Source organism: Cinclus cinclus, chromosome 4 (genome assembly GCF_963662255.1).
Source record: "Cinclus cinclus chromosome 4, bCinCin1.1, whole genome shotgun sequence".
Taxonomy (NCBI): domain Eukaryota; kingdom Metazoa; phylum Chordata; class Aves; order Passeriformes; family Cinclidae; genus Cinclus; species Cinclus cinclus.
The window spans coordinates 32,723,952-32,746,876 of record NC_085049.1 but is presented as its reverse complement, the minus strand read 5'-3'; the positions used below and the strand labels follow the sequence as shown (position 1 = coordinate 32,746,876).

General features: G+C 37.2%; 1 protein-coding gene across 14 annotated transcripts in view; it reads right to left on the bottom strand.

Moving 5' to 3' along the window:
• The window catches only part of CADPS2 (calcium dependent secretion activator 2), a 287,063-nt gene that overhangs the window by 173,520 nt on the left and 90,618 nt on the right, over positions 1-22,925 (bottom strand). For all 14 annotated transcript variants that reach the window (XM_062491046.1, XM_062491047.1, XM_062491053.1 and 11 more), the window contains exon 3: positions 17,481-17,813. In XM_062491046.1, coding sequence (XP_062347030.1) covers positions 17,481-17,813 — 333 coding nt within the window. The remainder of the gene's footprint in view (positions 1-17,480; positions 17,814-22,925) is intronic.

Sequence of the window (22,925 nt, the reverse complement as noted above, 5' to 3'; positions counted from 1 at the left end):
TTCTTATATAAGGGTCCACTTCTGAAAGACAGACTGAAGTTTTCTACTCCAAATATCTGCTTTAACGATTCCAGCCAAAACACTCCCTTGCTTCAGAAGAGACCATGATAGACAATAGACAATACACTGCTTTGTCCAGAATAAGGAAAGTGGGGACCATCTTGTCAAGAGTTCAAGCAGCATCTTGCTTTAAAGTAAGGATCTGACATTTAGCAGGATCCCAACTGTGAAAATCAGGTCAACTCTGGTCACATTACGAACCATTGAAAAATCACTTCTGCAGCAGTCAAACTACAAACAGCCACCATCAGAAGCTAAATCAAACTGCATTCAGGTTGTGCTGCCCTCTGTCTTGAATCTGCATGAAGTCAATGCTCCTCAGTTTATCTGGTAATTTCAGAAAGACTATAAACTTATCAGAGTTAAAAATTACTATTCAAAAACGTCATGCTATCTTACTTGACAAACCGTTGCTTAATTTGTATGACTGAACAGCACAGAACAGAAATACATCTGAAAAAAAAAATGTTTCTATATTTTAACAGGTCAGAAAATGATGGTATACTTTGTGATCCCTATTCAAATATTTTTTTCTCTTTTAAAACTACTTACAAGGCTGTAATGTAACACTGTATATTAGTACAAAAGAAAAATTGTGCACTAGAAAAAAATCTGGTTAATGTGTAACTTAAGGTAAAAAGGGTACTAATACTGCCAGAAGGTGCTATGCTAAAGCCCCTGGCACGCACCTACATTACTCTACACACAAACAAAGCAGATACCTTATGCCCCAGAAATTAGACCAGCTTGTGCACAGATGAATACAGAACTGCTGAAACTTACTGCTCTTTAACTTCACAATGCTCAAACTGATAGCTCCTCCATGTGACTATTTTACTACTGCTGTGTTAGCTTCCCTGCAGCTTTCTAATTCACAGCAACATCAACATGAAGCTACATATATATGCCAATAGAATTATACATTTCTCTACACTTAATGACTAAAATGATGGTACACATATCTAAATACTTGCTCTTTTTTCTGAAACACGAAATCTAAAGTATTTTTTCATTCTGTGTGGCAGAAATGCTTGTTTTTCCTTTATAGCTACCTTTTGTAACACATAACCAAGCCTGAGCCCTGATGAGCTGAAAGGTTGCTCACAGATGCCCCTGTGAGGTAACCTGCAGGGTCCATCCCTGACTACTGCCAGACAGCCAAGCTAAAAACTTTCAACATAAACCACATGGAATAAAGCACTTGGATCTAAATTGTGGAGATAAACACAGTAATGAAAAAAATTGGTTTTCTGGAAGCAACTAATGGCATCCAGGAGCATGGCTGGAAGAGTACAGGGAAGTCCTAGTGCTCAACTTTGTTCGTCAATCAAGAAAGCAGCAGGCAGGTAATGGGTGTAGTAGATGCAAATAGCAGCAGTTTTCAGATCACTGCCCTTGCTACTCTTATCTCTGACTCTAAAAAAGGGAGTTTTGCTTCAGACAGACCTGGTGCCTCTCAGGCCTGCAGGATTTGTTCCTGTGCTTATCTTCACACAGACGGAGTTGCTTGAAAGGAGCAGACTGGGGAAAAAATAAGGGTGTCTGCAGCACTAAGGAGCCACAGTGCACTAAACACAAACAGCTGTGGAGATTCCCGAAGTTTCCCAGGTTTGTGAACCAAGATTAGTAACTAAATGTGGAAAAGTGGAAGAATCAACAAACTTCAAGTCAGGCCAAATCAGAGCAGCCATACTCCGTGCATGACTGCAATCACTTTTGGACATGAATTCAACAGGACTTCTGAAGGATAAGACTGTGATGGAAGTAAATTGCTTCCACATCATACAGGAGGTAAAAAACCAGATTTAATTAAAGGGCAGGATGTGTGGAGCTTTCTTAAGCTGCTGCTGGGTCTTTTGATAAACTTCCTGCCTCCTGTTTCACAGCAAGAAAGACACAGCTGTAAAAGAAAATGTCATCACTCCTCTACTTCAGAGGAGGCTGTGCCATTTAGTTTTCCATTTAAGCTATTTTCTCTTCCCTGTCCATAGATTATACAGAGGATTAATTAAGAATCATGAAAGAGATCAATAAAATGATATTTTAAAACTCTCTTGTTCTCCGCATGCTGTAAAATCCCTATCATGTATCACACAACTGGCTATGCTGACAGATCACCCAGACTGTGGTAGCGAAATCCTGCATATTTCTCACAGACCTCTGCAAACTACAAATTTAAAAAACTCATTTCCTATATCTTGCTCTTCCAAACTCACTCATTTTCTCAGCCAACATACACAAATCCCCAAAAAATCACTGGTTTTGGCAAATATACAGAGAATTTTGTTTCGGAATATGTGCAATAAAAAAAAAATAAAGTGAAATGTATGGGAAAGGATGTCAAGAGAGAGAAAACCTGAACAGTTGAAATAAAGAGGGAGAAAAGGAATTTCTCTTGTAGAATGCAGTAGACATTTTCAGCACATTTTATGACAAAACTCAGCAACCGTTGAAACAATTTTCACTTTCAATTTGTCTGCAGCAAGTAGTCTTATAAAAGCTGCACAGGTCCTAAACCCACATTGGGTGTTCGATCTTCTCCCAGTGCACCATCAGGCCTCACAGGCTTTTTGTATTGATTTTGGTCTAGTAGAGCACACGATTTCCTCTCAGCCAACTGGCCAAGCTGTTCACTCAGTTTTCTGGTAACACAGTGCCCACAAAAAGCTCAAACATCTGCTAAAATTAGTTTTAGTCAAAAGCCTTACTCACTGATAATTTTTTAAACAGTTTTTTTGGGGGGAAGGGTAAGCAGCAGTTATATAATAATATGACTATTGAAATTAGGATGGGAAGTCTTTACATGAACAGAGAAAGCAATTATCATATCACTTTCCGTAGTGTGTCAATATTGTAAAAAACAAGTAATAATGCAGGTAAAGAGCAAGGCCAGTCAACAGTCAAATACTCTACACTGGTTTCAGCTGAATAAAAAAATAAAATCCAATCAAGTCAATGCTTTCAAAGACTGTGCCTGAGTACATTCAATGTGTACATGAGATATAGGACCTCACTCAGAAATTTTTTATAAGCTTGGTACTACCTAAAAGGCTGAAAAAAACAAAAAAGTACACTCTCCGATAGTGAGATATTTTGTTCTCTGAAATCTTTTTATGAAGTCCTGAACCTGTTTATTTGATCCCAATACTGATTTGTAAGATATCTCTTATACTAATTGTTTGTACTTATTAATTAAACTTACTATATACTGATTTATAAAATATGGTTATCATAAAAATATTAAAAGCAACCCAGAATCTATAGTCATGATTATATTAATTAATTAAATGAATTTTAAAAATAATTCAAATTTTCCAAAAGAAAACCCACTGAAAACTACACAGTTTTAAAATACAGTTTTTTTTTTTTTATCAACCACTGGATGGACCCTTAGGCAGTTTCCAAAATAATCAAAGCTGAGAATTTAATATGGTCTTTCCTTACATTCAAGTTTAGGAAAAAAAAATAAATATATATGCAGTTCTGAGTTTTCACGGCTGGTTGAAATGTCTCTCATGATTCATTTTATTCAGGGACTTCCAATACCAAAATCCCAAGAAGAACCTACAATAAGACTTGAAAATAAACAAGAAAGGAATACATGCAATATTCAAGCTAGTCAAAATTTACACAATGGGAACAGCTAACATAAATCCACGACATTCAATACATGTACATAGATCAAACTTTCACTGTACATTACCAATACCGTAAATGGTAATGCATTTGAAGAATTAAATACACACTGTGTATTAATGAGGAAATATCTATCAAGAAAGAGGTTATTTAATACCATGCTGTGCAGCTGTACAATGCAACTTCAGCCAATGACTGCTTCCCTGTAAATCATCTTTCCTACTTGACTGCCATTAACCTTTCAGAGAAACTATTTGTGAAAAACCTTTTATTAACAGTGAACTTGATTAACCTTGCCAGACAACCTTAGCCTTTAGTGTATGTCCCAAATGTCATGTGACATGCATCTTCCACTTAATATTACCATTACTGAAGAAAACTAAAAAATAAATTAACAGTTCAAAATTTATTCTAGACCAAATTAAAATGTAGTCTTTGCTATTTTATTGCGTATTGTGATCTACAGAGTTGAACTGATATTCTGTGAACTGGACACCTGGAAAAGTAATGCAAATTCCTTGGCACAGTTAAGAACAAGGTTTTTGTGGGTCTATTTGGATCTGAACAGACCTCAGGACCATAATTGTCTGTGTGGGCTGAAAAGAAACAAGAGCTTCCCATCCAGACTTTCACTAATTTATAGGCATGAGCCTTTCCACAACACAGTCATATCATTGCTCTGCATTAATTGCCCAAATAATTTTTTAATATGAAAATAGATTTTATTTATAGGACTGTTGGTGTTCTGATAACCAAGAGTTGAGATCTGTTTCTTGTCCTGAAAACATCATGACAAGTAGTATGTCAACAAAGAAACAGAATTCAATAATGCACATATATCACTGTTTTACCTAGGTATTGGGATAACACAATTTGAAGAAATCTGCTAAGACTTCACATTTACAAAGAAAATCACTACTTCCATACTGAGTCTGTTACTAGTTTTAACTCTGACTTTATGCAAAGATAAAAGTTGGTGCTTTCTTTGGTTCACAGAAGCTGTTAATTATGCAATGTGGGCATTCAGTGATAAAGATATGCTGACCTAGATACAGATATTTTAAATATTTATTTATTTGCAGCCGTCTGTTTAGGCAACAAAGAGAGAAAAATCAGACAGCATGTACTTAGACACCTAATGGTCTTTAGCTAGTGTTTCTGTATTACAGAATCTTTACTTAGCCTTGGAATCATTATAATACTTGGATATTACTACCAGCAGATTCTGAAGGGGGGAAAAAAGCCCAAATAAAAACAAATTTGAAAAAGAAAATGACAGCATTAAACTCCCCCTGCATCTGGTCCATATAGACCAGAATTGTGAGTGTGACAGGAACAGCAGAAGAGGTTATTGGGGCAAAATGCTAAGGCCTGGCTGTTCTCCAAAGTGAACATCTCTAAGGACTGTTGTGGAGCCTGAGGAAATGTGTGGCATGTTATAAGGCACACACAGGAAAAATCCTACTAATGTCAAATTATGGGCCTGATCTCCAGCAACAGATATTTACAGTAGAGTTTGTCCTTCAGAAAAGATGAAGGGTCATCTTTCATCACCTTCAGGGGTGATGAAGATTCAGACCACTGGGTGTCTAGAGCAGCACTGTTTTTAAAATACAAATATTAAACTGCAGTATTAGATGTGATTAGAATCACATTAGGATTCAAATTAATGAATCAGTAGGGGATTATAGTGGAGAAGAAAAGATGTTAGTACAGGTCAGAAGTGCCACTGCAAACAATTGAATTTTCTGCCTCTCTCTTGGCATTTGCAACTCAACAGATCAGCGGACAAAACCCAGGTTTGCCCATCTTACTTGTTGAAACTACAATGTTTGGCCACCACTGCTAGACCAGATGAAAACACAAGGAAAGCACAGTATGCTGTGACAGAAGGAAGGATAATAATGACAGGCTCTTACTATTTACAGATTTACTCACAATAAATAGTAAGAATACATCCTTCAGATAAATCCAGGACACTGATGCAAAACATTGGGGTTTTTATTATTAATAGAAATAGGAAAAAGAAGTCCGCAGAATGCTATACTGTAAACATTTTTTATCCAATTGTATCTTGGTTTTCACATCTGCATATTGGAGTTCAGGGATACCATCAAGACAGACTTTTCACACTCATCACAGGGCTATCTTCTACACTGTAAAAGTCAAACTCTTCAGTTGTTGCTAACTATGAAAATACCTTCCACTCCAACTTTACCACCACAAAATTATGAATGTCCATACACAAAATAGCTTAACTTTTACTTATTTTCTGTCACTCAAGTCTTTGTCTTATTTGTATGGGTGTCCTTCCAACAGCTCAGCAGGGCAAAAAAGCTTCAGAGCTATTTACAGAGCCTGTTGAACCATTTAAATAAAGTATCTTTTGAGTCAGAAATTTAGGGTCCCTAGGTAATCAACGGAGAGACGGAAAAGCCCCCAGAGTTATTTAAAGTGCTTAAGCAGTTATCTGTACGCCTACCATGAGTACTGTGGAAGTCCCAGCTGCACTGGCAATCTCTGGTGAGTAAGATGATCAAAGAAATGGGCATGTATATTCTCTCTCTCACCTTCCCCCAGACCCTGCTGAAATAGATACTGGCTGTCACCTTAAATACAACTTAGTTTCAGGTTCTGCCTAGGGAATACCCTCCCACACCCACCCTAGGCAGGACATGATGGGCCTTAAATTAGTTATGACTCATATCCTGATCCTCCTCAGAAAAAGTCTTCCACCCTCATCCTCTCCCACCACCTGCACAGAGATTACCATATCCAAGACAACCAAAAGATTAGCATGCAAACCTTGTTGATATATGCATATTTATGTCCTAAAGTGGCTCACAGTGTTTTCAATTTTCCTGAAGTCATCATTGCTTCATAAGGAAATCCCCTCTCTTTCTGCTTACCCTACTCACTCTCCAAAAATATCATGCATAATGTTTTCTTGCCTTATTAATCACTGGTGAGAATTTCTTTGGGGTGTTGAAACCCAAGGGAATATATGCAATTAGGGCAATAAAAGTTAATGAGAATTGCATTAAGTAAGCAAAAGCACCTTGAATGTCATGTCAATATTTTTTCCAAATAATTAAATACTGTTGATTTAACTAGACAGAATTCAGACTGACAACTTTCTCTAAATATGATGTGGAAAAGCTAGAAGATAGCAGAAATGGAATCCAATTTTCTCCCTTTCTGTTCCATTCTATAGCATGAGCTGGAAAATATTCTGTATTTCCACCTGTTTCTTGGAGTCAGCGGCGGTGGGATGTATAGATACCCATCCACAAAATAAAAAATCCCAAATAGTTGAGTAATGACTGAATAGATTTAATCCAGAGGCTAGTGTATAAGAAGGCAAAGTTCAGATTTGTGTTGCACCATGAGAATTTCGCTATCTATGAAAGTTCTGATCTATGCAGTGAGGCCCAAGAGACAACAGTTTAAGGCTCTTCATTCTCACAATCTAGTTTAAAATCTTCGATGTTAGGTTAGCAATCCTGCCCACATTCACATCTATGTTTTCTTGTCACTTAGGATGTGCCATCCTGGGCCATCTTTGTTGTCAGTCTTACAGTCACCTTGGATAGCAAGGTCATGTCACTGGTGCTCGCACAGATTAAGGGGCAGTAGCTGGAAGGCTAAAAGGACCCCAGGAATCTTTGTACTACCACAGATCCAGGCTAGAAGCAAGTATAAAGGTTTGGCCAGCAGATGGGTACCTTTGTTCAGGACAGGGTGAAGTCAACAAATAACATTTCACTTTGTCTTCTGGTCTCACCCCCATGACCTGACGTGTCTAATCTAACACGTACTCTTCCCACAACAGACCTGACTCATCCACTTCTGCAGCCAGGGTTCTGAACAAGTTTTCTATAACACCTGCAGAGAGACAGGGATAATTTCTCCTGCTGCTAGAAGTTACACCAGCTTCTATTCTCCTGGAAACATGGAAATTGCTAATATTAAACATGTGTGGAAACACCAGTTAAAGAAAGTCTGCTATCCATCTTTATGGCAAAGTAGTTGCTCCAGTATGGCAAAAAAAATGGAATATCATTCAGAAAAGTTTTCCACAGGAGGCATAGGTATTTCAGGAAAGATTCTGCTGTCTCCAGCCTCCTCAGAAAAGCCACAGTACAGTGAGAAGACTGCCAAATTGACTTGAACATGAGTTTATAGCGCTCCGCATTTACAGGAAGTTTAGTGTTCCCACATTAAAAAAACCTTGGCACCGCATGACCAATTAGGAAGACAGATTATTCAGGGGTGATACTGGGAGTGACTCTTCCCTTCTGTCATTTGCAAAGGGATATTTCTCCTGCCATGGTCCCAGAGTGCTTACCATACACCTGCTTTCAACATCAGCTAGAAGTTGACATTCCTACTAAACATGTAGCCTCAATTTTATTTCAGAATTTCCCTGTTTGTAGCTAAAATGTCTGGAAGTCTATTTATTTATTATCTCAAGAAACAGTCTGAGGGTGACTTTTTCTTTTAATCTCTACTCATGTTACTGACCAAGGTTATTTTAGTTGGCCTTAATCTTTTTATATAACACCTACAGCACTAAAATGAAGATAATTCACCTACCTACACAAGACCTAGACAGAGAAACAGGCACTTTCTTGTAAACATTTCAGAAGTTTGAAATTATGAACATCTAATCACAAATCAAACAGCTTTGGCACAGACACCAGATTGAATCTGAACAACTATCCTTGAGGCTTGTAATACAAAGTATGAGAATAAATAAAATTAAAAGCAGCACCTCCCTGCATGATGTTGAGAATCAATCCACTTTCAAGGTGAGAAAGTATCTGGGATAGACAGCCTGAAAGCTTAGAGATTGAGAGATTAGATCCTAGAGATCAGGACACCCTCAGCAGAGGAGGCAGCTGAAAAGCTGTCCTGAGAGTTCTCTCATTTTTAGGACAGGTACAAAAACAACTTCTTAGAGGACAAAAAATAAACACACAAATTATAGCTCATTCAAAGAGATCCATAGATTTCTCAACCATTTTGCATAAATAATTACTCTTGCACAGGGCAGTCCATCCTGTGTTATGGAGCTGCTATTACATATCTATTTAAAATACCACAGAATCACAGAATAGGAATGTTTGGAGGAGACCTTTGGAAATCATCTACTCGAACCTCCCTGCCAAGGCAGGGTCAAACCTCAAGTGTCCAGATAGGACCTCCCCAAGCAGCCTTTTCCAATGGTCTGCTACTCTCAACATAAAGAAGTTCTTCCAGATATTGAGCTTTCAGCCAAAATATGTATCTATCATAAATACATATATATATAGACAATATATATAGACAGAGAAAAAGAGAGAGAGAGAGAGAGAGGGAAAGAGACAGCTCATTTCCATATTCACCTGCATCTTTGCCTGTGGAGTGACTGGGATGCAGGAATCCCTAAGGACCTTGTCCTGGCAGCTAGTTGCAAAGAAATTTCCTCTGAAGAAGGAAGAGCTAAGAGGGCTCTCCCTCAAAAGCTCCTGAAAGGGAGAAAGAAGCAGCTAAACTTCAGAACAATTCACTGCCAGTGAGCCAGAAAGATACAGAAACAGGGTCATTCATTTCCTGTGGCTTTTCCATAGGTGTAGCCTCACAATGGCTGCTGAAGACACCTCAGGATGAAAAATGCTGCAGAGAAACAAGCAACTGTCTAAGCAAAGCTTCTTAACTTCAAATTGATAGAGAGGAAATATAGAATACTATCATGCCATAAGAAGAACAGGTGACAAATTCATGCTAAGGGTCATTAACTTATTCAGCTTGCTCACAGGGATTCATTCAAATGCATATATAAGCTAGCAGTCAGACACATTAATAAACTTCATCATCAGTCTAGAAATGTGGCTTTAAAAATGATTTGTTTTATATTCACCTATATGAAGAATAAAATCTCTCCTTAAAAAAGATTTTAAACTCTAAAAGAAAAAATAAATTAATAATACAACAGCCTCTGGTAGAAAAGATTTATTTTTATTCCTTAATAGCAAAGTAGACAAATTTTATTCTCAACTGGTAATATAAAACATGATGAGTCAAATGCATTGGTAATTTTAATATAAGTGCAAGTTAAATGCTGGATATATTTGGCTTTGAGTGTTCAGGCAAGCTTAATTCCCTTGGATCTAGAATTCAAGCAAATGTCAAAACACCATTAATTACTTCATTAAAGCTACAAAAGAGTATTTAGGGGAAGAAACACAGGAAAGGTAAAATTAAAAGCTTAAAAGGATCTCCTACAACAAAGCCCAAAACAAGTTCCTTATTTCTTTGTGCTAACACAGCCATTCTACTGCTGTTCCTTCACTCACTGAATGCCAAAGGCAGTCTTAAAAAACAAAGCAGCTTCAAAGAAAGATCTGCAGCCAAAATCCCCGTGTCTATGATTCCCATCCTCAGAGAAGGCATAAGACAGAGCAGGGTAGACAGGTGATTGATTCTCAGCTTCTCTCTGCTCATGCCCAGCCAGGCCTCCCGTGGCAAGAGAGGTGATGCACAGAACACGCCTACGAGGATGCAGATTCAGACAACACAAGTAAATCCACTGGTCTATGACTGCTGATACTCTCTCAGTCTGCTGGAGACCATAAATTGCCAATTGCCTCATGAAGGTGTAAAACAGAAGTCACATATTTATAAAGAGCTCTATGATAGAAAAATCCACATGTAAATTTCATCTTAAAAGTGCAAAACTATCCTTCAGAGTTTTTTTCTTTATGCTTGCTTATACTGGACAAATTAAGCTTTGAATAGTTTCATGGTTTTCAGAAGATCCATTGTTTTTCTTTTAAATGAGTATGTCAAAGCCAATTTTCCTCATCCAACATCTGAATAAGAAGGATACTGCAATACCTCAAGTAGTGAAAATGTATTAATGCTGCCAACACACCATTTCTCCCTGGTATTTCCTCAGTATTGCTTTAGCTACAAACAAAAATAATTCAAAGTATTTCATAATGTAGCTTGCCTGGCTTCTAAACATTGTTCAGATACTTAAACAAGTCAGATACGAGTCAGAATGGTAAAGAGGTAACTTGCTTTTCTGAGGATGCTTTAGTATTCTTTCCATCACTTTTCTATCACTAGAGTAAATGAGAACAAATCAACAACCTTTGGGCCGATCAGAGACTTTTTTTCCAAAGCAAGTTCTGACATTATAGAAAAAAACATTCTTTTACAGGAGCTAAAACATTCTCCCTCCAGCCTATTTAAATACCATCACTGCATGCTAACAGAACTGAAGCACCTGGGGTTACAAGGCTTCCTTTTTCATCAGAACTCATGTTATTAAGCTGAAAATCCAAACTGGCCTGACAAACACCATTCATTTTAGTTCTGAATTTCTCACAAGAAGATTACAGAAGTAATCTCGGGAGGAATAGTTAAGGTTGCACCACTATTCCCCAAACCAGTGAAATTTTTTGTCTTGAGCAAGACCTTTCCAAACCTCTTGAATGGAGGTAAAATACCAATGAAACACCCAAGAAAAAGAAATTAATAAAATATAACCACTGAAATAACTTCATATTAAAATCCTATATGCATGTAAGCAAGAGTGACATCTTATGAATAAAAGACAACATCTAAAATCCTGTAGGAAATGACAATTTATTTCTTCATTGATATATTTGGTTTGAATTATTCTGCTCAAAAACAGACAGTGGCAGATCTTTCTTCCCTTGAAGAGGGTAAAATCAATCAGAAAGCAAACTTTTCTTCTGGGGGTGGGACAGCATGGAGAAAGATATATTCTGGTATTTACAGGTACTAGAAACTAAAAGCAGATGTATGAATAAGCCTGAAGTGTAGTTATTTGAGTGTTTCTGCTATAAAAGCCATGAAGCACTTTTCAGGCTGACAGACACATAGGACAATTTTAAAGGACTGACCAGTTCTGTAAGGAAGGACATCACTATTATCCCATAACAATGTGCAGAAACTTTCTAGACTCACATTTAGCATATAAAAATCCAGTCAATACATGAATACCAACTATAACTCCACAGCCTCCCACAGTCCCACAGAATCACTGCTTTTCATCTCCCCAGACATCTCTCATTCCACTGCAGTCCTTCCTGCCCACTGAGAGGCCTGACAGCTTCTACCCTCACTCCTGCCCTCTCTGCATCCACTCTGCAGTGTCTGCAAAACAGTCTTTTATCTAGAGAGCAAAAAAAACCTGCCCCATGCTGGGGCTGTGCATCAGCTACCCAGCAGTAAACTCTCAGCAGGTAAGGTCTGAAACTAACAGATCTCCTGCATAAAGCAGGTGATGAGAACAAGAGTGTGGTGTGGGATTATTTCTTTTTTAAAAGTCAATAGGAATACTTTGGGCCAGGTAAAAGGACATTTTGTGCTCTATGGGATGTTTAAGACATCAGTGGATGTCTTATCTTAGACCTGATGTTACCTTGAAAATACAGCAATGGACCTTGCAATATTGTTCACAGGTTACTTTGTAGTACAAGGTATAATTGTGCATGAAGTAAGGAATGAGAGTCATTGGTGACCATCAGAAATACACTGGCTTAACAGAAGCCCTGGTCACATTAGAACATCTCATAGGCTCAGTCTTTTCTTGTGACTAAAAAAACCTGTAGGTACACATACTTATGTGTTCTAGAATATACAGCTCAAAGCAATTTTTTTTCCTGTGCCAGGCCTCAAAAAATTAATGAATCTGTTAAAATTTTGGTGAAGAACTGAATCTTAGTACTAGCTTAATCACTTCGAGAAGAAGATTATCAACACTACACTGAAACCTTCTGTACAAAGACATTATTATTCTTCATGCTTCATAAATTCACACTTGTCCTCATAACTTATAGAGGGTATGAAAATTTCTACAGAAAATATCCAGAAGTATGGGAAATTCTGTGATCTGTGAAATAACTGCACTTTTTCTCATCATTTTACCAAGGAAAGGATCAGTACGAAAAACATACAAAAGTCATTAAAGTCTTGCTGCAAATTAAATTGCCCTTAATCTGATTTATTTCCAAAACTGCATAATTAACTGGATTTCAGAAAACTGCTGGGTGAAAGACTCCAATTGTAAGCAAACTTCAGTCAAAAGAAGTTCTTGATAGAAACTACTCTTAGAATTAAAAATAAAAATATTTATTATGGAAGATACTATACAATCCATTGTTCTCAGTATTAGACACTTATACAAGAAGATCACACACAATAAAAAGATTTTAAGCAGATAATTATATCTTGTAGCAAAGTACCAGTTAAAGATATTTCCAAAATAATTAGTTTGTGGTTGATTCACAAAACTGTCAAGACTAAAACACAAATAATAATTCTTAAAAACTGTTATATTAAACTAAAAGTTATTTATTGCTTGTTAGAAAACAGAATGGGATTTGCATTCTTTCTTTATGAAAAGTATTGTTCTCTCCTCTGGTCACCCAAGAAGGGGATTTAGATTGGCCCAAAAAGGCAACCCTATAAAGGCACTGATGCCTTAAGTTTTAGCTATTATATTTTTCAGATTCTGTTCTGCATTGGTGTGTGCCTCTGAACTTCATATAAAGTGTTAGCAAGTTCTCCTCACAGCTTAATTAGACAAATCAATCCCTTTCCATCCCAAGAACCAAGGACACCATTGCAGCTTTGGGCCCAAAAAGTTTAAACAAGAATGAATTGAGGAGAGCAATCTGGGAGGATGGGACTTCATAACCTGAAGCTGTAATTGGACAATTAAGCCCTATATGCAAATGGAGCAAAACTTATAAAAGTGTGAAAACTCAGGGCCGGTCATCCACCTTGGGTCCATCTTGGGTGTAGCTATGGCTGGGCTCTTGTACTGCCCAAGATGTGTCCTTTGAAGGCTCTTTAACAAAATTCTGTTTAATTCCTTTAACACTGTCTAGCATTTGTTCCAGGTAGTCTCTTCAGGCATCCGCACTTTCAAAATAAAATAAACTTACAATTACAATTTAGCTGACAAAGACATTCAGGTACTGATGAAGTAGTGTAATAATAGTGTATGGCCACAATTCAGTTTGAGTTTGACTTCCAGTTTGACTTACTGCAAAGTTATATTCTACATCAGTGAACAATTAAAAAAAAAAAAAGGAAAAAATGCTATCATGTTTGTAAATCAAAAAATTGAAACAGTTTGGCCAAGCATCTCAAATGCAAGTCAAGGAGCTCATTAAGTCTCAGCTAACTGGCAATCATTTCTTTATCATAAAACACAGCTTGAGGCAACACAATGTAAATAAAAATCAGGTGAAAATCTTAACATTTACAACACTGAACCTTTTAATCACAAAGAGAAGGGGTGGTTGACAGCAGTTGCTGGCCTTTCTCTAAATTGTGAAGTTGAAAACAAGATCACAAAAGTCTTCAACATCCCCATGTGAACATTTTGTTAATGTTCACTGCCTGAGTACAAGCTTAGGCATTTAGTGTATGTTAAAAGATTGTGAAAAAAAGTTATTCTTCAAAGAAAAAGTGTGTAAAATTCTCATAGCTATGTGGACTCTGACAGTGTCAGAGAGTTGATCTATGATTATTCACTTTATTTCTGATTAGATTTTTCTGCTGTCTAAATGAACACTGGTTCTCCCTGCTATCACACAAAGGATGGAGAATGGCAACCAGTGCAGCCCCGCAGGAACCCACACCCCAGCAGAACTGTCTGCTGGGCTGGGATATGAAGATACCAATGGTTTAAGAGTTGAAGGGAATGCTCCATTTAGAACAGGCTATGGAGCAGAAGCTGCTGAAATCCAATAAAAAGGTTTTTAAATGCTGAGGAAGTCACAAGGGGAGGCTGGCAGACAACACCTCTTAAAGAGCAACCTTGTCTGCTTAGCAGCCCTATAGGAGCAGGATAATATACTCTTATCATCAACATTGTAAAACATTTTTCTCTTTCCTATTTCCAAAGTACTGGAAGGTATAAAAAAATGGGGGAAAGGAAAAAGAGTTTTTTGCACAAATTATAACTGTACAGATTTGCTTTTAAGGGCAGCTGTTTCCCAGAGCTGGAAAATATACAGAATTTCATATAACTGATTCTCTGCTAGAAGCACAGGCTAGAAGCCAAACTAATCAAAACCTCTATCAAAAATACAATTTTAACATCTATTTGGACTTGGACTTATCTCATTGCTCCCAGACACTATTGATTATCATTATCTTCATGTCTCTAGTATTCTAAACAGCAGCAGCAAAGGGAAATGAAAGTGAGCATTTCCATACAAAGACAGATAGAGGCTTCTAGGGCAGAATGAAAACTGCTGGTGCTGACTGAAATCCGAGTCTAACTTCATCTCATCTTCTATAAATACACTGTCGATAGAAAGGAATAGGATACAGCCTAAACTAAAATATTATTAAAATTATCATGAGAAATAAGGGATTTCACCAAAGGAGAGAAGGTATTACATTATCAGAGACTGGTTGCTTACTACACTGCACTTCTTGGCAAGGTTAGGTATGATTGCTGTCTTTTTCTCTGCAACAGACTTCTCATAACTTTGGTCTATTATGTGCTTGACTGGACCACAGGAACAGGATATGAAAATCGTTGTTGGTAGCAACTCTGTTGGAGTACATAATGAAAGTTTTTGCTTTAGCAAAGTAACCGCATCCTTGCCTCAGAAAACTAATATCTGCAGAAAGCTAGAACCCCAAACAAGGGTATAGCCTCTCCATTCTTTCCAGCTTGAAGTACATAGGTGCTCATATATCTGCTCCTGAAGAGGTAGATTTTCATTACTTTCCATTCTCCAATACTTACATGAATCTGAGGTAAACACAGTGCACTTCAGAAACCTGCACAGGAGACTTTATAACCTTCAGTGCTCAAAAGCAGGAAGAGCAAGAGAAGTGCATTGTCTTAAGCCCATTGAGTCATCTTTGCACACATCAGGGTGGTCAATCTTTCTCCCTTATTACCCACAACAAGGTTATTTTCTCTTTAATTTGCAAGTAAAAAAATAAGAAAATACAACCGTTCCATGCTCACAATTCTACCAAGTTAGAAGACAAAAATTAGCCACTGGGATGTTTCAGTCTCTCTATGGGTTATGGACCAAGAGTGTAAGACAGAAAATTGTTGGTATTTGCCAAACAGTTTTGGTCCATCAAATTCTATACACATACCAATCAAAATAAAGAGACCTTCAAGTATATAGATGCACTAACCTAGTGGATGTATAATCAAAACCACCTCTAGACTATGGGAACAATTCGGTTGTTCAATTGTTCCAAATTCTACAGGTCACATTTATTTGTGTTCCTCTAGCCCAATGCAGACGCAGACTAACAGCAGATTTTGACCACCCACATCAATGTACAAAGCAAGACTTAGCAATCACCAGACACCAGAGGTGAGAGGAATCCATACTGAGTTTCTACTATAAGTAACAAGCTATGTACTTGGCAAAAAATAGTGGGTTTTTTTAATGTTTTCAGATAATGGAACAGGTTGCCCAGAAGGTCTGCACAGTCTGTCTCCATTGTTAGAAGTTTTAAGACCTGCCTGGTAAAGCCCTCAGTAACCTAGTCTCACAGCTCCTCACAACTGACCCTGCTTTTAAGCTGACCCTGCTTTGAGCAGGAAGCTGGACTGATTGACCTCCTGAGGACTTATCCAAACTGCCTCCCATGCTTCTATGTTCTATTGAATAGAAAACCCCAACAAAATTAAGCTGAATTATTACTCCAGATTTCAATGCCTCCTTATCTTATTACCAAACCACATGTCCCAGAAGCTTAGTGATTTTCATGAACGTGAATTTAGAGGCAAAAGGAAAAAAAGAGGGGACAAACAGGAAAAAAAAAAAAGAGAATACTTTCCTTTAATTCAAAACAGAAGTGATGCAGCAGAAATGTTACATACTGCAGCTGTTTTCATCATGTAACAGGTACATGATTCCATGCTACAATTTGTTCCTATATTAAGATAGCCAACAACTACAAACCAGCCTTCAGCATAACATATGAAAAACATTTTAGCTTTAATCTGGTTGAGTGTTTTATAGACAGTATAAGAAGCTGCATGATCTCAGTTTAAATGCTTCATTTATGCTGCTTGGTTGTGAGACTTGCAAAAATACCTCATTTTTTCATCAGGTTTTTCCTCCTTAAGTAACTGTTAATTTACATTTCCATCACTATGAACACTGGTTAACAAAATATTTTTACATGCCAACTATATTACTGATTAGCAAGAGATTATACACAGAAATCTAAGTATGACTGTTGAATGGACTGTCTTGGTCTCAGTAATTGACAGGAAAAATAATTTATCCAACAAAACAACAAAACAGAAATGTGAAAATTAGCTTTGTAGAGGATGCTTGAATTGAAGCACATTTAGTTCCAACACACAAACCTTCTTAGACACTGGATGCCCAACAGGAGCCTGAATCACCTGAGTACCTATAGACAGCAAATTCATTTTAAACATTAACACTCAGGCTCAGAAATATATGTGCATGCATACAGAGGGGTAGGCAGACAAACAGACCATGCACATTCCTCAGAATCACTCCAATCATGTGAGCTGTAACGTTAAAGGACACCCCTGTAGCATAAGCACCATATAGTCTGTATGCCCTTTATCCAAGTGCTCAGCAGCAATCAGATCATGCAAAGGTTCCTTGCTGAGCAGTCTCATCTCCTTGGACTGCAGAGATGTACCTAAAATTGAAGGATTCTACACACAGGGTGGAAGCTGGCAGAGTGCAGATATTGTGGACACAACAAAACTGAATGACACCAATACTTACTTGGCAGGCATTATAAATCAACTGGTGTTCCAATTTTTTGATCCCTAGAATCTGCTGAAACATTTCATAAAGCTGTTCCTTGCTCAGAATCAGCTCTGATACAGCACTTAAGGCCATTCTATTTGGCTGTTTGCAAAAGTCCTCTTCTCCCCTGTATATGGCATCGTATTTGGCTAGCCAAGAACTTAACACTGTCTCTTTGCTTAATCCATCAATTTCTGGCAAACTTCGGACTCTCTTTTCTATGTTTTTCTTAAAAACATCTCTAAAGTCACTTGCAGAACATCCTCCACTGTGGACCATTCTTGCAACCCGGTCACTCTTGAGAAATACCTTTTAAAGCAAAAGAAGAGAGAGAAAAAAAAAAAGAAACAGAAACAGTTAGGCATGGACACAAATACAAAACAATCCCTGTATAAGGGAACACAAGCTAGTATTTTGCTTCTACATAGGACAGCTTTATATGAAAGAGTTATACAGGCCAAGTTTGTTATGTTACCATAAAGACACAAGTGACTATGTTGAAAACAAGTTTCCACACTGAGTAACTACTTAAACTAAGTAGTTTTAAAAGTATTTATGCATACATTCACAATAGCTAGACTAGATGAACTTTGAATTAACAGCAGCTAATTTAAAATTTATCCACAATGAGACAGAAATCCAGGAGGAAAAAAAAAGAAAAAAAACAAAAACAAAAACAACAACAACAACAAAAAAAAAATCTAAAGAAACACCACAATCAATATTAACAATTGAGAAGATAGACTTGAAGACAAAGAGCTCTTTCTACTACTGTAGATACAATACTGGAGACACAATATGGGATTCTCCATGTAAAATACCCAAAATCAGCACAATAAAATACCAAAATACCAAAAATACCCAAAGATCAGCATAATAAAGGCCCTCCCAACTACTCATACTCTAAGATATGACAAGGTAAATTACAACAACAAAACAATTAAATCAGCTCCAGAATTCTGTAAAAACTTTTCAATGCCCAAGAATGGTTGTTTCCATCTCTTCTTTTAGAAGGGTCTTGGCAAGGTGGATCTTTGCAGACACTCTATGTGGCCTGCACGTAGCTCATTTATAGTACCAAATCTCATGAAACTGTTCCTCTACAAGATGCAACCAACAAAAAACTGACGGTGCAGCACAGTCATCTGTGTAAACAATGGATGTGTGCCTCAGGTAGGGAATAAACTACATCATGCCATTGAAAGGACAGCTTAGGGAGAACCACCTGGTTTCTGCAGCAGAGGCAGATAAATCAAGGCCCTCCACCCTGTATGGTTCAGCTGCTGGGGACTGCTTGGGTGCCACACCAGCATCCCAAGCACAGCTGAAATGCAAGGAACAGATGAGAAACTGCAAAGTTTAAACAGAACCACCACCTTTCTGATCATCTTCTTTCTTCAGTCAGATGTATAAACTGGGAATTAAGAATGCATTTTCAGATAGTCACTACAGTCACCAAGAGCTATGAAATCATACATGATTTTGTGAATGAAGATGATAGCACAGTAGAGCTCTGACTCCAGGTACTGTCTCATGTTAGAAGATGGTATACCTAACAACCAACCTAAAATACTTTCACTTTCAAAATGCAGAAAAGTGGAGTAGGAGAGGAGCTGAAAAACTGAGCAGAGGAGTACACAGATGCAAGCAGATCAAGAAAAATTAATTCTAAAATTTTTAGTGCTTGTCATTGCACGTTCTCTTGTAGCATATTTTAAAATGTGGTTACTTATAAAATATGTTTTTCAACAGATATTCTAATTGATACTGTACAGAAATGCTGAAGATCAAACCTACAAGTATTTGCCCGAAGAGATTATTTACAAAAACCCCATCACTAATAAATGCTAATCACATTATGCTCTAATGCTCTAGCTGTACCCTGATACATTTCCTTTTATGTAAACATAAGTATCTAAAGTCAAATTCTTACCCGTAGTGGGACCTGATACGGTTACTGTCAATTAATGCTTATATTAATTTCCTCAAAAGGCTACACAAATATTGAATCTTATTTCAAAACAACTAATAGTCAGAAATTCCATTCAGCAGTAAAACTTATCAACACAAATAGGTACAAGGATATTAAGGCTTTCCTTTTATTAACGGTCTGCTAATAAAAATAATTCATTCCTCTGACAGCTTCACTAGTAAAAAACATGACTTCATACTTATTTCAGCTACTTTGCACTGTTCATAAGCAATATTTAAGGTCATCACATTAGCCTACATAGCCAATGAGAAAAAGCAGATGCAGAAGACAGTAAGAAATCAAGAGTATTTATAGACACTTTCCACCCAAAATATCATATTCATGCAAGATTACACAACCAATGTATTGCTAATATAACTGGATCAGTCTTGTAAAAAAAAACCACACACACACACACACACACAAGAAAAAAACAACCAACTCCAAACCTGCAAAATAGATACTGCAAGAACATCCACATATCATTCACCTTTCATTACCTTATTTCAGTCTTATTATTCCAAATGCTTAATCCTGAATGAAAGGGCTGTAAACCTGCTTTCCTTGATTTATGAGCCATACTAATTCAAAATTGATTTGTGATTCTGATTTTCCGAGAGACTTTTTTCCTGGAAGGACCCATTCCATTTTTGAACCACTTAATCATAGAAGGGAAACCCTATTTTAACACTTGGTGCATGCAATACTCACAAAGTAATGGCATGTTTATGCTGGACAAAGTAACAGGCCTGTGCAAAAAGAAAATACTATCTGCATGTGCCCTTGACTCTAAAATGTTCCCCTCTGATGTGTTTTGTGTCACAAACTGTATTTTTACTGAATTTTCAAAAATTATTCCAAGGTTGACCCTTTTCTAGATACAGTGGATATAGAAGGAAATTACTCAAGATATAAACCCGAGGTGTGAGTAACAGAGCATGAAAAACATGGTTTGTTCTGCAAAGGAATCTGCTGGACCTAAAGCTCTTACTGTACTACTCCTATGAGTGTAAATTTACCATTTTTTTCCCTGAGGGTGGCAAAAAGTAACAACATCTTTAAAATGAACTATTTGCATTTAAGATAATTAAAAAGCAATAATAACATTTTAACAAAGCTATTTCATATGCAAGATTTTGTTTGCAACAGAAAACTGTAAGAGAATAGAAGTTCTATTAGGAATGCATCAAATGTGTCACAAATTTAAAATGCTAAGATGCATTAACAAGCTATTAAGTGTCTCGTTAATCCTGTTCCTTAAAGACATAAGGTACACTCCATGTTGATTGTAAAATCCTTTGCTTCAGTAGACTTCAGATTTGTCTGCTTGGTTTCAGACCCTTTGAAGACTATATGAGCAGCAAAATCATCCCCATGAGGGAAAATATTTTTATTGATATTTATCTTTAAAGCAAAATACTAATTAAGTACATTCACTAAATCTCTGTTTCTTACTGCCTTCATTCCTGTATTTCCAATGATCATTAGACTTAGTTCCACTTACATAATCATTCAGAAACTTACAATGTTAACATGTTATCTCAAGTCTATCAAGACTAGTGGGGAACTGGAGAGGAAAATATGAAGAAGTTTGAGTGTAAAATATAAAATATCAGAAGAAGTTACTGTGGGCACAAAGAAATCTAATTCCGCACAGAACTAGATTTGGCAGATCAGCCACAATCTTTTGGAAATCCACACATTATTCGGAAATAATTTGACAAAACTCAAAGTCTTTAATGAAGCATTTCCTGTTACTACCAACATTTTCCAGGCTTCCTCAAAGACTTCCTGGACTGACACTGTTGTCACTCAGCAGTCCAACTTCTAGTATAATTACTAGTTTATTGAATCCACAAATCAACATCAACTGTCCATGTTACTCACTGCTAACAAATTATCAAACACTAAAAAGGAATGGTCTATTAACAAATAAAATGCATTCTGGAGAAAAGAGTTCAAATATGGTTTTGGTGGGCCATATATATCCACTTTGAGGAACTTCTTCAACTCAAGCTATTTAGAGTCCTCCTAAATACTTTTGGACTGAACCACATCTTCAGTTTCTGATGGATAAAGTTCAACTCATTCGAAGATTTGATAACATGCTTTTAAAAAACAATAACAACTGTAATCTACTGAAGCACTGTTTGAATTAACTTTTTTCCAATCATTACACATACACAATTTAATCTACTGCAAATGCTAGTAAAAAAGCTTAATTCAAACTAGTCTTTAGCACTAGGTAATTACATTAAAAGTATATTTTTGTTTAAAGATGAAAAATCATTATTTAGCAGTGCCTACAACTTAAGAAAATGTTCAAAATATTATGAAAAGAACTGATTTTCACTTCTAGAACATACCCCTTAAATAATATTTCTATTTATTGGACATCATACCAATTTTAACTAATTATACAATTAGGCAACACAAGCATGATTATCTTATTCTCTACTGTAAAGCCTAGGAAAAAGAAAATTCAAGCAAATTCAGTAGGGCAGGTGGACCACAAGAATGATTTCTCAGTCTCTGAAAACTTGCTCATCTGGCCTCTCTACACCTTCTAGTAGTGCAAGAGCACCAATGTTCTCCTCTTTAGCACTTGGAGATTCAGTTGCCATTTGCCACAAGAGCCACTAGAGATTTTTCTCCATTTTTGATGGTCACTTCTGTCCCTGTAGCTTTGAGGAGATGACATTTGCACTTTAGACATGCCCTATGTCTTAACAGTCAGGGCTCAATGCATCATCTTTCATGGAAAATATGGTGGCAGCTCAAAATGCACACTAGGTCTCTGGGACAGCAAATTTCTAGACATACTAGACACCATCTGAATCAGCTTATTACCTTTCTTACAATATGAATTTCAAACTGCCTAATAGCTTTTTTCACTACTGTTAAATTCTGGCACTCAGGATGCAAACCCTTGGCTTCCATGCCTGTTCCAGCACAGTAATAGGTGTGTGACAGGTGCACTCAGCAACATGGCCAAACCAGCAGTAGTTTGGTACAGGCTCCAACAGAGGTCATGGCCTGGGACATAGTTTGGCCACAAACTCCTCTGGTTCCCATGTGTTCTCTGAAAGCCCACAAAGGAGCAGAGTGACCCAAGTGAGCACTGGTGCACATGACCTGGGGACACTGATCAGGCAATTCACACGTGAATAGTGGGTGGCTTTTCCAAGACCCATTTATCAAGGAACAAAGAAGGCTGTGGGTACAATAAAGCTCATGCATACCTCTCCCACTGCATGTAATTTCACTGAAAGCCAACCACTGTGTTCCATATATATGACAGGTGAACTGAGTTTTCTTTGAGCTCTCCCAGTTTAACAGCCTGGCTGTAACCCACTGATCTTCCCTTAAGCCTCTCAAGGCTGAGATCCTTTACAATGTCAGATCTTTGGTAAGTGACTGATATTGTGTATGACATTTTAGTATGATAT